This window comes from Sminthopsis crassicaudata, chromosome 3 (genome assembly GCF_048593235.1).
Source record: "Sminthopsis crassicaudata isolate SCR6 chromosome 3, ASM4859323v1, whole genome shotgun sequence".
In the NCBI taxonomy this organism is placed as follows: Eukaryota; Metazoa; Chordata; class Mammalia; order Dasyuromorphia; family Dasyuridae; genus Sminthopsis; species Sminthopsis crassicaudata.
Window position 1 is genome coordinate 334,393,498 of NC_133619.1, and position 15,403 is coordinate 334,408,900.

Below are 15,403 nucleotides of genomic sequence, written 5' to 3' on the forward strand. Positions count from 1 at the left end.
TTCTCTGCTTCAGGGAAAAGCCTAATCATTATGATTACACAGTATTCACTTTTGCTTTGTTGTTATTTTCTTTCTTTCTTTCTTTCTTTTTTTTTTTCCTGAGGACAGACCATAGATCTATCTACTCTAGAATAAGGTTTTATTTGGCACAGTGGGTAGAGTGCTGGTTGTGGAAGTCAGGAGGACTCCTCTTCCTGAGTTCAAATATGACCTCAGACACTTACTAGCTAGGTGACCTTGGGCAAGTCACTTTATTTGTCACAGTTTCCTCATCTATAAAATGAGATGGAGAAGGAAATGGCAAACTATTCTACTATCTTTGTCAAGAAAACCCTAAATCGGATTACAAAGGGTCAGATGCGATGGAAAAGACTCAACAACAAAGTGCTCAGCACTGAGCTAGATGCTGAGGAGACAAATTCAAAGAAGAAAACAATCCCTACTCTCTACTATCAAACTATTGCAAAATGAAATTTGGCCTTCTCCTTTCCCAGGTCTCATTTTCCCAGTTCCCATCTGATGATGTCCTGTTCATCTTATTCATTTGTTCACCTTTTCTTCATTCCCTGAATCAACAAGGATTTATTCTGTACCATGTACCCCTCCTGAGTCACAGCTCATTACTGGCACTACAATGAAGAGAAGGACATTATCATTCTTTTATTTCTCAAGTAGCCTCCTGACAGTTCTTGTAGGACTTTTCCACCAAAAAAAAGAAAACTAAGTGTTAGAATTTTTTATCTTCACTAGATTTCCTCCAGCTTCAAATTTTAAAAGTGGCCTGCTGACAAAAAAAAAAAAAAAAAGAACGGGAGGTACACTTGGTTTTAAATGTAGTTCATCTTTCATTTTTCTAAGACCAGAGCTGCACAAAGTTGTCAGTCTCATTCTCCCCTCCTGGGTCATTGAAGTCCAGCAACAAAAATCAAGATGACTGGCAATGGCCCAAAATACAGTGGATGACCTTGATGTCTTCACTGCCCTTTGGGGAGCTCTAAATGCTCCATAGCATCTACTTCAAATGTTTTCATGATCATTGGAACAAACTGTTCTCATCCATCCATTCTACCTGGGGAAACACATTGCCTAACTCACCGACATATCTGAGGCATCTCAGATACCCTCAACCTGGTTTAGCCCATTTGACAAGTTGGTTGACTGAAATGTGGTTGATGGGATATGGGCTGCAAAGGTGCTGAACCCCCCAAAATATACTGAAGTTTCAGACTCCCTCTATATAGTCCATCAAATATTGGGGAGAAGGGTTTTTGGACCCCAAAAGTAAAATTGAATCTCAGACCAGTATTACAAGGTATCTCAAAAGAATTAGTAAGCTTAAGCCATCTTCTAATCAAGAGGCAAAGATTTTATTATTACACCGTTGACTGGTGGGCTTAAGTTCCAAAAGGAACTTTTAGTCAGTAAGAAGGGGAAAAACATGAGCTGTTCCATGACAGAACTTATAATTAATCAGGGGAAAGAGGCCGTTAAGCAGACTAAGTCCTAATGAACTTACTAATGAACCAGAAAAAAAAATTGGGGGATTATATATACTGTTGACTAGCAGAGTAATAAGTTAACAAGGAAATAAGGTACAGTCGGCTTTTTATAGGAGAACAATAACCTTGGAGGTTGACTTTATAACTTGGCTTTCTGATTGGATCCAGTAACTGTGAGGTTATGATGATTTTGTCAATGTGGCTGTGAATAGGGTCCACTTAGTCTTTTTAACGCCTCTCTCTAAACTTGGCTTCCCAATAATATACAGTAATTCAGATCTTCTGCTGTTAATGCCCTTCCTCATGACCTGCCTAGATAACAAAGATTTGGTCTTTGTTGGAGTCTTTATTCTACCTTATCATGGTCACTATACAGCTTCTTGGAGGCACAGGTGAGAGTTGGGTCAAGGTGGACACCAAAGGTGGATAAGCAGCCCTGAAAAGGGTTCTTCAAGCCCTCACACTGGAGGTGCTAGGATTCCCTGAATACCCCATATATCAAGTCTAATCAAAAGTCTTTAAATAATATTAATTATTATAACTGATATTCATATGTTGCTTTAAAGTTTACAAAATGCTTCACATATATTATAATATAAAAGATGTTAAAAGGAAGAAACTACTTAGGTCAGTCAATTAGCATTAGTTATTAAGTACCTACTATGGGACAGACACTGACCCAACATGGGTTTCAAATGTTCTTGAATGGAAAGAAAAGAAGTTACCTCTCCTCTTACTTGCAGAAGTTAGGGACCTTGAGTGAGTATACTGCATACAATGTCAGATTTCTTATGTGTTTAGTTAAGCTTTGGGGACTTTTTTTCTTCCCCTTTTTAATTCTATATTCTGGATAGTCTTCTGCGAAGGAGAAATAGTTGTATTAGTAAAAACAGGTGCTACAAAAGCAAAAAAATAAAAATTTCTCTTAAGTTTTCCTTTATGGGTTTCACTGATCTTCAATTTCCTTCCAGTTTCTGATCAACTATTACTGGCCCCAGCATCATCTCCGAGATACAGTGAAACTTTGAAAGTCCATGTCTCAGGTAATAACGCAATCATTGATTTAGAGATGGAAGGGAGGACATCTAGCTCAATTTTCTATTGTAACAGACAAGGAAACCAGCTCTAATCCGGAAAACACACAATAAACAGCAGAGCCATCATCAAAGGACAAATCTAACAATCTTTCCAATGTACTTTGCTGTCTCCCTTAAATGATTATGATAGTGATCTCATATTTGTATAGCAGTTTTTGTTCATTTAAACCTTCAAATCTGATCATCATAACAACCCTAGAAGACATATGGGGCATTTGGATATACACTGAACTAATTATTTAGACTAAGAGCTGTGACTTACAAATATCATCAGATCTCCCCAATCGCTTAACTTTAAAAAACAAAAACTTTATTTGATCTTTCCACCTCCTGAAGCTATCATTATCTCTCTTCCCTTTCAAAGCCAGTTTCCTAGGAAAAGCCCTCCATACGCAATGCCCCCACTTTCTCACCTCCCATTGAGTTTTACTTCCCTACAAGATAACTCTTTTCCCCTCATTCAGTGGCAATTAGTCTGCAAAGTCATCAGTGAGCTCTTTATTGCTATAAATTCAATGGCTTTCTTAGTCCATGGATATTGTGGTTCACCCCTCCTTCTGAGTACTTTCTCCTCCTCTCTGGGTTTTCATGACACTGTTCCTTTTCCTTCCGGTCTGACCAATCCTTCTCATTCTCCTTTGCACAATTATCGCACATGTCCTGACCCTTCTTCTCTTCCTTCTTTGTCTTGATGACTGATGAGGTCCTGGATGGCTGACTGGGGTTGGCCAAGAGAAACTGGCCCACTGATGGAATTGTTCCCTGGGGCAGGCAGGGAAAAGGCTGATAGAGATCAATTTAGCTCCATGTGTTCCTACCCTCTGGGAAGGTCATCCAGTCAGAAATCCAAGTTATGTCAAACCCCTGAGATTCACCATCCATGGAGGTCATAGGCAGCCAGGCTATGAATTACAGTCATGCCCCTGAGGTTAAATTTTCCCTAAAAATCTGCTTTAGCCCAGAACATCTCTGCTGAGCCTCCTTTGGGTCAGTCTGCCATGTCCTTACCCCTCCGCCATGCCACATGGTATCTCTCCTCTCAGACCCCACTTCTCTTCTTTATAGCTAACATTGTTGGAGAGCTAAATCCCCTTTAGTACATGTCAAAGGTGGAATTAAAAAACCCAGGTCTCTTCGGATTTTAGGTCCACTGCTTTCCTCTTACTATACCATGATGAGCACAGCTCTCCCTCCTCAAATCCAGCTCACCTGAATGTCACAACATCACCTCCCTGATGTCATGGCCACCTTTGAGAAAAAGACAAACAACTACACCTTGATGAACTAGAAGAAATCTTGGATAATGATAACCAGTCCCTCCATTTTTTTGTATTACATTTTACTAAAGGGAGGTTATACCCCCATACACACACACACACACACACACACACACACACACACACACACACACACATCCTACCTCAGTTAATAAATCACAAAAGACCCAAGATATAATCACAACATATTATGGTAGTGTTAAAGGAGTTTTCCACAAGCCCACAAGCCTGAGTGACCATGTCCAACTTGAGAGGACTCATAGGATTTTAGCCTTAAATGAAGGCAATTGATATAACACAGGAAAGATCATGTAATTTGACAACAAAATGTCCTAAACCGAAATATAAAAACAGCAAGCCATTCAGTAGTTGATCAAAAGCCCAGGAGTACCTTGTGGAAGAGACGCTAATTGGGAGGGAAGAGGATGTTCTCCAGAATTACTGGACAAGTAGGAGACGGTGCACTCTGTAAAAACAAACATCCAAGGACAGGAAGCTGATAAAGTGAAAGAGCCACTTGAGGAGGGGAAAAGTGTCAAAGATCTTGGCTCATAGAAGAAAAGACAGATAACTACAGACTCCTGAAGGAGCAGATCTTATAAGCTCCACCCAACAAAGGCTCTACTGAAAGGTGAATTGCATAAGGACCTTACAAAGAGAGAATTTCCAGGCCATCTATTAGGATATACATATACATTCCATGTGAGTCTTCACTACTGTGAATTTGAACCCCTTTATCCCATGGATTCTGTATGTTGAATGGAAATGTGCCCTATTTGTTTTGAAGAGAAATATTTTGTGCCAAATAGTCTAACTAATACATCTTAATAAATAATGCCTTTACTTAAAGCTTGTTAATCTATAGAGTGATTGTTAATAGGAAGTATGGATGGGGACTCAGGTGCTACAATCTTAAGAGTAGTCACTTACAGCATTATACATGGTACCTATGAGAGCAGTCATCTCTGGGGATTCAATGAGTAAATGTTCAATGTGAGGAACAGACAAAAGTGACTTCCATCCACAAATCTTGTTAATGACAGCCAGGGCTAGAAGTCAGATCTGTTGACTCTCATCCAATTAAACAATTGCCACTTTATGCTATCTCTCTATCTTATCCTCTACTTCCTAAAGCTGCAGTTCTCAGAATATAGTCTAAGCCTAAGGACCCCTAGGGATCTCTGAGCTCCTTTCAGGGGATGTATAAGGTCAAAACTAATTTTTTACAGTAATACAACAATGCTACTTTCATTAAAATATTCCTCCTTTTTCTAACTATACATATATATATGAAGCCAGATTTTCTCCATACACTTCAAAAAACAACATAAGTATCAAATTGAATGCAGAAACAGATTAGGAAAATCTGGCTGTCGTCTTCTATTAAGCTGTACTTTAAAGAGATTTGCAAAAAATCTCTAAAACTAGGTCACTCTTCTCACTAATTTTCAAATTCTTTTATATGTGGAAAATATAGTTCTTTTCACAAGAATATTTTATTTGTAGTAGATTTGTTATTATTGTTATTCTAATGAATTAATAAATGCTGTATTTTTTTCCTTTTTCATTTTAAATATAGTATAGATATAACTCACATAGTCAGAAGTTCTTTGGGGTCCTCAAAAATTGTTAAGAGTGTAAAGGATCCTGAGAGCAAAAAGTTTGAGAATACTATCCTAAAAAAAATCCAAAATGTAGATTATCCAGGCCTGTAAGAGTTTCGACTTGTGATTATTTTCAAATTCATTAGCCCTGCTCCCAAAGAGGAAGAGATTCACTAAGGTGGGAACACAGGAGTGTCAGATTTCATGGTTTAAAATAAGATACTTATATCTACTGCATAGTCTAATTATACAGACCAAAAGTATTCTGCAGTGGGCTGTATGCCTGTGTGTGTGTGTGTGTGTGTGTGTGTGTGTGTGTGTGTGTGTGTGTGTGTGTGTGTGTGTAACTGTAGGCAGACAAAGGTACAAGCATCTCTCTAAATTGTTTTTTCCCAGAACAACAACAACAAAAAGGTAGTATGATTGTAGCTAGAGCAGGAAACAAAAAAACAAAAAAAAAAAAAAACAAAAAAAGCACAGATTTTTTCCTAAAAAGCAATTGATCTATAAGCATTTATTAAGCACTTACTTGATACTAGACTGTGTTAGGTAATGAGTGGGGGATTCAAAGATAAAGACTGAAAAATTCCAACTTTTATGAAGCTTACAAGTGCAGAAGCTATTTCTCCCCCATGTCTGGCTAACTGTGCACACACACACACACACACACACACACACACCAATAAAACAAACAAACAAATAAAAGCACTTGTCAAATACTCAGGGTATGGCGGATGGAGAGAGCAGGAAAAGCAATATTGTATTAGTCCAGGAGAGCCTCTAAAACCCAGTTTTTTAGCTGGCCTTTCTAGCAAGCTGCTTATAGACATGGGGATACGAAAGGATGAAATAATATATCTCAGCCCAGAAGTGGGAGGCATAAGGGGGGGAAAGAGTGATGGAGGGGACAAAAATGTTTATTATTCAAAAGCCATCTCCCTTGTTCATTGCCAGAGGCTTCACCAGCTCCAGAAGTGAAACACATTGGAGAGAACCCAGCTGTGAGTCGATTAAACCTAATCCTTTGCAAATCCATCACCATGGAAACTGCCAATCACTACAGCTTTTATCAGCTGGGTGGCCTAAGAGAAAGTCTGTCCAGGAGACTAACCCCAAGTGTCCATCTCACCCAATGAGTGTACATTTGGGGCAGAGGTAAACAAAATGAAGGAATTTCAGGAAAGCAGTCAACACCAAAGGGAGACACCCTCCTCAAAGGACCCTGAGTCAACAGTCAAATTGTAGATCATTTGACACTAGTGGTATGATGTAGGGAAGTCATCTCATCACTGATCAGTTCTTGCCAATTCCCAATCTCCTGGCTTACTCCCATCATCTACTTTCCTTATTTCCTGTTAAATAAAAGTGAATAAGTAACAAAATTATGTTGAGTCCACTACAAATTTATGTTATTTAGCTTCAACTGGGCACTCGCCACAGAAAGGCAATCATCCTAGTCCCCCATTTGATATCCTACTCTTCACAAACCTCCTCTCTAAGCCTTTCATAGTGCTCCCTATCTCCACCCTTTTATTCTTCACTGAAAAAATAGAGATAATTCTCCAAACCCCATCCCTCCTCTCTCCTTCTCCTTGTCTCATATTCTTCTGACTTCCTTTCTTAAGGGTTCAGTTTCTTTATCTATAAAAGGAGGGTGTTCAACTAAATGAGGTCCCTTGAAGGCTCTAAAAATGTACGGTTCCAGTATCATAAATAAGGGACCTCAGATACCAAATAATGATGATGATGATAATCTTTGACATTCTAAAGTTTGCAAAACACTATACATATGATCCTGACAACAACCTTGTGAGGTGGATATTATAATCTCCATTTTATAGAGGAGAAAACTGAGACTGAAAGCAGTTAAGTGACTTGTCCAACTCTTTGTGACCCCATGAGCCAGAATACATCAAAGTGTCCATGGGGTTTTCTTAGAAAGGATACTATAGTGGTTTGCCATTTCCTTCTCTAGCTTATTTAACAGATGAAGAAACTGAGGTAAACTGCCCAGGGTTACACAGCTAGTGAGTGCCTGAGACCAAGTTTGAACTGCCTGACTCCAAGCTCGATGCCCCATCTAGCCACTTGTAAAGCAGGATGTGTCTGGCATATAGTAGGTATTTAGTTCTTAATAACTGATTAACTGGTTTTAATATGTGAAAAAGATATGAATTTTGTTATACTAAATCAATGAAAAGTTATTCAGTTTATTAGTTCCTTTTCTTTTTATTTTGAAGATTCATTTTGTTGTTAGTAAGAAAAATCTAATCCAACTCAATTTTACAGATGAGGAAGCTGAATCACTTAAGTAGTATCAAAGGAAGAATCTGAACCCAGGTTCTCTAAGTCTAAAGCCCACCACTGATCAGAGTCAAAAGGTTCAGGTCATTGTTATTCCCTGTCTGATTGGGAAAGAGCCAACAATACAGATCACCTCTCCACAGACACACATAGATACAGATCTACCTACACACATACGTGCTACTTACAAGACTACTATCCTGGTGGAAATTCTGACTCGGAGCTTGGAGCCCAGATCATAATGCCTGCTACTCACTCAACTGTGGCCATAATGTCCTTGACTGAATTTCTGGGCTAAAAGGAGAAAGGGAAGACATATCAGGTCTGCGTGGAGAAAACAAAGCATATCACCTGACAATCTCTACACCAGGAGACTGAGATATGCTTTTTCCAATTGCCTTCAAACAAGTCCATGTCTCCCTCACTATGAAAAAAAAACAAAGCCCAAAATAAAACTCTCACTTGATCTTATCATCTCCTCTAATCCCCTTCTCATCTAAACTTCTTGAAAAAGTTTTCTATATTTAATGCATTCAGTTGCTCTCCTCTCACTTTCTTTTACATTTTCTGAATCTGTGCAATGTTAAATTAGTCTTGAAAAATAAGTTAGAGGCAAGTGTGAATATACAAAATAGATAAGCTCATTTGTTGTCCTGGAGACAATAGGGAGCCACTAGAGCCTCCTAGGACAGAGGAGTAATCCTGTTTTAGGAATATCATCCATTTGGCAATCCTGTGGAAAATAGATTGGAGAGAGACTGAACAGTAGGAGATAATCGAGGAGAGAAGTGATAGGCACCTAAACCAGAAAGTTGTCTGTGAATAAAGAGAAGGGAGTGGATGAGATAATAGAAATAACAAGATCTAAAAATATCACTTTTCAATTCTCTTGTAGCACCTCACACAGTAATATTAGTCTATTTCAGTCAAAGGGATGATGATAACAGAGGGAGAACTCTAAGGAACCTTGCTGTTCCCTAGTCTAAACTCCTGGAAAGTGAGGTGGCAGAGTACCAGGAGTTAGGAAGATCTGAATTCAAATCCACCCCCAGACACATACTTGCTGCATCATTTACTCCTGTTTCCTCATCTGTAAAATGAAATAGAAAATGAAATGGCAAACCGCTGCAGTATCTTTGCTGAGAAAACCCCAAATGGGATCACAAAGAACAAAAGTCCAACCTGTTATTTTACAGATGATACTAGGGAGAGGTGATGGCTTACTCATCATTGGGTAACCTTATTACAATCTTGCCTATTCTAATCTTGGTCAGTTCTCTCTGACCCCCAGATTCCTCCTTTTTCCTCAAAGATAAAACTTAGACAGATAGACCTACATCAGAGGAATAGGAAATATGAGGGTACATAGAAAGAGCATTGAATTAAAAAGTAAGAGAGGGGTGTGCTGGAGTTAGTTCAAACTAGTTCAGTAGAGCCAAAGGTTAATTTTGAGCATTTACACCTCAAAAATTGGTAGCAGCTACAAATTAGGGCTTGGTTTATTATTTTGTTGATTGTCTAGGCTTAAAAAAGTGATAGGGAAAAATGCAGATAATTTTTTTTGAGAGTCAATTGTTAAACATTTACTAGTAAACCTCTGACCTACATTCAAATCTTCCCTCTGATATTTATTAACTGTGTAAGTTTGGGGAAGTGACAACTTTCCTGGCCTTTAGTTCTTTCACCTTTAGACAAGAATGACTTTTAGGGTCCCTTTTAGGTCTAAATGTATCTATTCGATGGGAATCCCATTTCCCATGAATTGATTTATACCTGTTGACATCCCCAACCTTTCACTATTTAAAGTTATTACTAAGAATAAAAATATTTGAGCTTGCTGAAAACTAGATACAAAACAACAGAATATAGCTAATTCTCAATAATCTCAGAGCAGAAACCAGGGGGTTAATATAAATTTACAGATATCTTGAAAACCTAGCACTATTTCCAAAAATTAAAATGACTGGTTCAAGGTTTTCCTGCTTTCTTTGCCCCTAAATTGTCAGTTAGAAGCTAATGACTTAGCCACAAGAGAAGCAAGAAATAAAAGAAGGAATTTTAGAGTGTAAATAATCCATATTCTGGTTCATTAGCACTTGGGTAGTCAAGAATGAAATGTGCTTTGTGAAATCTGTGTCCCGTGGTTATCTGAGGTCAGTAGGCTGATTAAGGAAGCTACTGCTACTTGCTTCCCAGGTGGGTATTTTCCACAATTCCACTGGAGAACACTCAGAAACAGATGTTTTGCTGCCAACATATGCAGGCATCCTTGACTGCTCCACCTAAGCTTCCATTTCTTTTCTTAGAGATGAACACAGACTGACAGAGCCCTGGGAAACAGTGTGGTACAGTGGAAAGAGCTCTGAGGCCTTAGATTTAAATTGAGGACTTAGTGCCTGTATGATATCAGCCAGCTAGGTGGTGAAGTGGAGAGACCTCCAGCCTGGAGCCAGGAAGACTCATCTCTGTTAGGATTACTAGGTGAGAACTCAGGTTGTCTGGACAATGACAAGGTGAGAATTCAGGTTGTCTGGACAATTACAAGGTGAGAAGTCAGGTTGACTTGATAGTTCTCTGGCTCAGATTCTAAGAGGAGCAAGCTCATTGGTTGGAGTACTTCTTCCCAGAAGTCCTTGCATTATCCCACACCCATTCTCTGGGAGGATAAAAGAGGTAACATTGGGCCTGGACAAGCAGTCTGGATTGGGAAAGGACAAGAGCTGGAGGAGATTCAGAGCCAGGATTCAGGAAGAAGAAGAGGCTGGCTGGAGGCTCCAGAAGCCTCCCAAGAAACCTGCTCATAGAGGAAAAGATTATACAGAAAAGAAACCTCCTCCCAGAGAAGGATTACAACTGAGAGACTATCAGAACTCTACAACTGGCGCCCAACGTGGGGCAAGAACTTTTGCTTATCCTGACAAGGACTTATTCTGAGCCTTTCAGAGGAGCTAGACTGGACCATAGCACATCTCCCTGAGTTCAAGTCCAGCCTCAAACACTTCCTAGCTGTGTGATCCTGAGCAAATCACTGCACTCTGTTTGCCTTCATTTCTGGATATATATATAATGAGCTGAAGAAAAAAAATGGCAAATCATGGGGTTATGAAGAGGTGGACAGGACTGAAAAATGACTCAGTAACTAGCAATAACCTGTGTTTCACCTTGGGCAATTAATTTACAATTCCTGGGTAGCTTCCTCATTTATGAAATGAGGTGAGATTGAAATAGAAGACCCATGTAGTTTTTTTTTCCCCTCTAGATTTATGGCCCTATGAATCTGTTCTCTAGATGAACCACCTGCCTTATGATTGTTCCAAGTTCTACAGAAAAACAAGAAGATACAAAAACTCACATGTGGGAAACTGGGAAAGAGCCTCAGACTACTGAAAGTCCCTCAGTGTCCTGACAAAGAAAATGCAGAATAGTGGTACTGAATGCAAAGCTTCCACTGCAAAACCCAGAAAGCCTTAACCAACAAAACAGTTTTGGAGAGGGTCTCAAAGGGTACACAATTCCAAAAGACTCATGGTGAAAACTACCACCCACTTCCAGAGAAAACTGATGAGTCTGAATGCAAATTGACACATTTTGTTTTAACTTTCTTTTTTTTTTTCCTTTTGGTATATTTTTTCTTTTGTGGCATGACTAGTATGGAAATATCACTGCACATCACTGCACAGATATAATCTATATGGAATTACTTATCATTTTAGGGAGTGGAAGAGGAGGAAGGAAGGGAAAAAATTTATAACTCAAAATTTTATATAAAAATGAATAATAAAATTGTCCATACAATAATTGGAAAAAATAAAATACTTTTTTAAAAAGCTTGGAAGATAACATGTGTACACATGGCAGGGGGGAGGAGGAAGCACTAGTAGTTGAAGGAGAACAGTAAAGGCTTCTGGAAGAAGACTGTATTTGAAATAAGCCTTTTAGAGCAGGGGTTCTAAATGTTTTTGGTGTGCCTGAACTTTCAGAATCATGCTTTCAAATGTATAAAAGAAAATTTATAAGATAGTAAAGGAAACCCGTAATACTGAAATAAAGATGTATTTTTTTTTCCATGTAAGTTCAAGGATCCTGTGAAATCTATGAGGATCTCAGACCAAGAATCTCTAGTCTAAAAGGAAACTAGGTCTTGGAGGAGGAGGTGAGGAGAAAGTTCTTATTCTGCCTTTCTCTTCCTTGATATTGCCAATATTACTTGGTGCTTGGTTATCCTGTGGACAAGGCTTTCCATATAGAGGGAAACTCTTTTTTGCCCAAGAAAGACTTAAAAGTCTGAAGCTATCTCCCTAGCCAATGTAGGATGAAGAAAAAGGGAAAGTCTAGGAGGGAAAATAAGACTATTTTCAGAGTGTTAATTATTGTTCCCCACAGGGCTCTCCTTGATTCAAGGATAGTACAAAGAGGAAAACAAACATTTCTAAGAAGCCTACAAGAATTGGCAAGCTGCAGAGCCGAAGACAATGGGATTTCTGAATTAGAGCTTGCATTGTGGTTTGGGAGGGGGCATTCCAGTCCCCAGGTAAGAATGTTGTTTCACTCAAAAAGAAGAATGGAATGTTAGAGCTGGAATCCCCACTCCCCCACTTTACAAATGAGGACACTGAGGTCCACGGACTTTAAGTGACCTGCCCAAAATCACACAGTTACTATCTTGAAGAGCTTGGTCTGAACCCAGACCTAGTTGCCTGACATTACAAAGAAATCTTTCTTTCTATTATATCAGCAATAAAACAGCCATAAAAAAATTACAGTTAGATGAACTCCTTCTGAAATCAGGAGAACACTTAAGGATTTGCTGCCCCTCAGATCATCAATGAATAAGTAATGTATTCATTGGAGTAATAATCACTTGACAACATATAAATATAGAAGGTGCTTAATAATGTTTGTTGATTTGTTCAATGATAATCAGAGCTAAGATTTACGTAGAACTTTAAGATTTATAAAGTGGTTGACACATTATTTCATTTGACTCATATAACAGCTATATAAGATGGGTGCTATTATTATCTGCATTTTTCAGATGAGGAAACTGAGGTACAGAGATATTAAGTGACTCACCTAGAGTCACACAATTAGCAAATGTCTGATATATATATATAGATATATATGTATAGATATATAGATATAGATATATAAAATGGCCTAGTGAATGTAGTGTGACTGTTTAGAGGGTACAGTTGCTGCCTCCGACACTTACTATTTGAGCACCCATGGGCATGTCCTTCTATCTCTCTCTCTGAACATTAAGCAGCTCTAAGAACCATAAGTAATAGCCTGATTAAAATCTGTTGAAAGGGGGATGGTAGTTCCCATGTCCACAAAAATCATAGATTCATGACATATGGATCTATATAAATGTACATAAATGATATACATTTAAATGTAAATAAATCCTAAAGGAATGGGATGATAAAAGATTGTGCTGAATCTTGGGAATCAAGCATCTCCACTCAGATTGGCCACCCCTTCCATTATTGTTGTTGTCCTTTCTTCTTGAAAAGGAGCAAAATGACGTCACGATGTTAGAAATGAGTTACGTATGTCTGACTGTGGCTTATCAGATCAATATGATCTCGGGATGCTCTGGCACAGGTGGTGGGACACAGAGTCTTTATGAACATTTGGGGTAGCTTCTCTAACTTTACACATCTCACATTTCTTCTAGGCTAGTTCAATTCTGCTTTGTTCATAGAGCACAGCACCTTCTCTGATGAGGGCACACCATGCTGGGCAGCCCTGTGCCAGTGTGTCCCATGTCATACAATCAATTCTAAAGTTCTGAAAAGAGACCTGAACGTGTCCTTGTGTTGCTTTTTTCTGATCATCCTGTGAACACTTGCCTTGTGTTAATTCTCCATAAAATAGTCTTTTTGGCAAGCATACATTTGACACTAGAATAATGTGGACAGCCCAATAGAAAGCACAACTCTTTAACCCCTTCCATACACCCCTTATGAAAGCAGAAGGGTGAACACAAATTTCTGGGAAAAGCCTTACAGGTATTCCACAAAAGTCCTTGTCTAGTGTCTTGTCATGGCATGAAGGCGATCCTTGGCTCTCAGAGGCTGTATCCCGTAGAACAAATCAATCAGACATTTATTAATCACCTAATATGAGCCAGCCACTGTGCTAAGCTCTGGGATACCAAAAGAGGTAGTCCCTGCCTTCTAGCAGCTTACAAGCTCTGATGGGAAGTATCATGAGGTTATAAAATGATAGATTTAGAGCTACAGGGGATCTCAGAATCCACAAGACCTAGTCCTCTCATTTACAAATGAGGAAACAGGTCCATAAATGTTAATTGATTTGTCCAGTCATATAGCTACTAAGGGTTGGAGGTAAGATTTAAACACAGTAATAATTATTATAATTTTAAATACTAGATATATATATAAAACATTATTATCTTGTTATATAATAGATATATTATAATCATTATAGCATATAATATAGAATAATTATTGTTAATATAGCACTTTATGATTTACAAAGTACTTTGCATTTATAAATTTACATTTTAACCTCACAACAACCCCAGGTGCTATACTATGTTATACCTTGTGCTCTCATTTTATAAATATGGAAATTGAGGCTAAAAGGAGACTTGTGCAGGGTAATCCAACAAGTGAATGTCAGAAATGAATTTGAACTCAGGTCTTCCTGACTTCAAACTCTATTCCCTGTGGCATGTATAACTATTTACTAGGCCACACTTTTCAAACTAAAAAGACTGATAATGAACCTAGGAATGGACTATATGTCAGTCCCCAAAGCCCAAAAACTTATCCAGAACATATAGATCTACACAGACATCCATATATATAATATTCACATGGATATATGTACTACATATACATAAATACATATATGATTGATTGATTATTATAATTTTTTTATGTCAAGGACCCCATTGGCAGTCGATAGAGCCTTTGGACCTCTTCTCAGAAACATGTTTTTCATTGCATAAAAAAAGATATATAGGCCTACAAAGGAAACCAATTATATATGTCATTCTTCCCTATCCAAATTTATAAGCCCTCCCCCTCCCCAATCCTTTCTTCCTCATTGAGAACCATAACTCTCTAATTCCAAAGCTGGAGGTTTGGCCACCATGTCCTTTTGGGGTCCCTGAGACTTCATGAAGACTGACTGTCCACTATGAAGTGGGCAGGATAGGGGAAAGGCATTCTCTCAGTGGAAGAGGTCCCCACACAAAGAAATCAGGGAGATTTTGAAGTTTTGAAAGGGGGAAAAGTCTCCTAACACAAGGAGCTCTTCATCCATTACTTCCTGCAGGAAAGAAAGAAAAAAACCCACTCAACTGTACCTGTAGCTGCAGGAAAGAAAACCCCAAATACAGTAAAGAAGGATTCCCCAGGACTGTAGTCTGGCAGTGTGTTGTTCTGTAGCACTTCTGGGGTGTACCCCACAAAGCCATGATCTGAAACAGAGAAAGGGAAAGAGGAAGCAGGTCAAATGGTTGTTTCTAGCTTCTAAGTGAAAGTGTCTTTTATCGTTTAACCTCCTCATGCTTTAGTTTACTAATCTGTCAAATGAGGCATTGGGCTATATGGTTTCTAAAGACTTCCCCAAACCTGTTACCCCAT

At 38.6% G+C, this 15,403-nt stretch overlaps 1 protein-coding gene across 5 annotated transcripts in view; it reads right to left on the reverse strand.

The window, feature by feature from the left end:
* Window positions 1–15,403, reverse strand: part of SLC12A8 (solute carrier family 12 member 8) — a 161,108-nt gene that overhangs the window by 58,761 nt on the left and 86,944 nt on the right. For all 5 annotated transcript variants that reach the window (XM_074301455.1, XM_074301456.1, XM_074301452.1 and 2 more), the window contains one exon: window positions 15,124–15,237. In XM_074301455.1, the coding sequence (XP_074157556.1) occupies window positions 15,124–15,237 (114 nt within the window). The remainder of the gene's footprint in view (window positions 1–15,123; window positions 15,238–15,403) is intronic.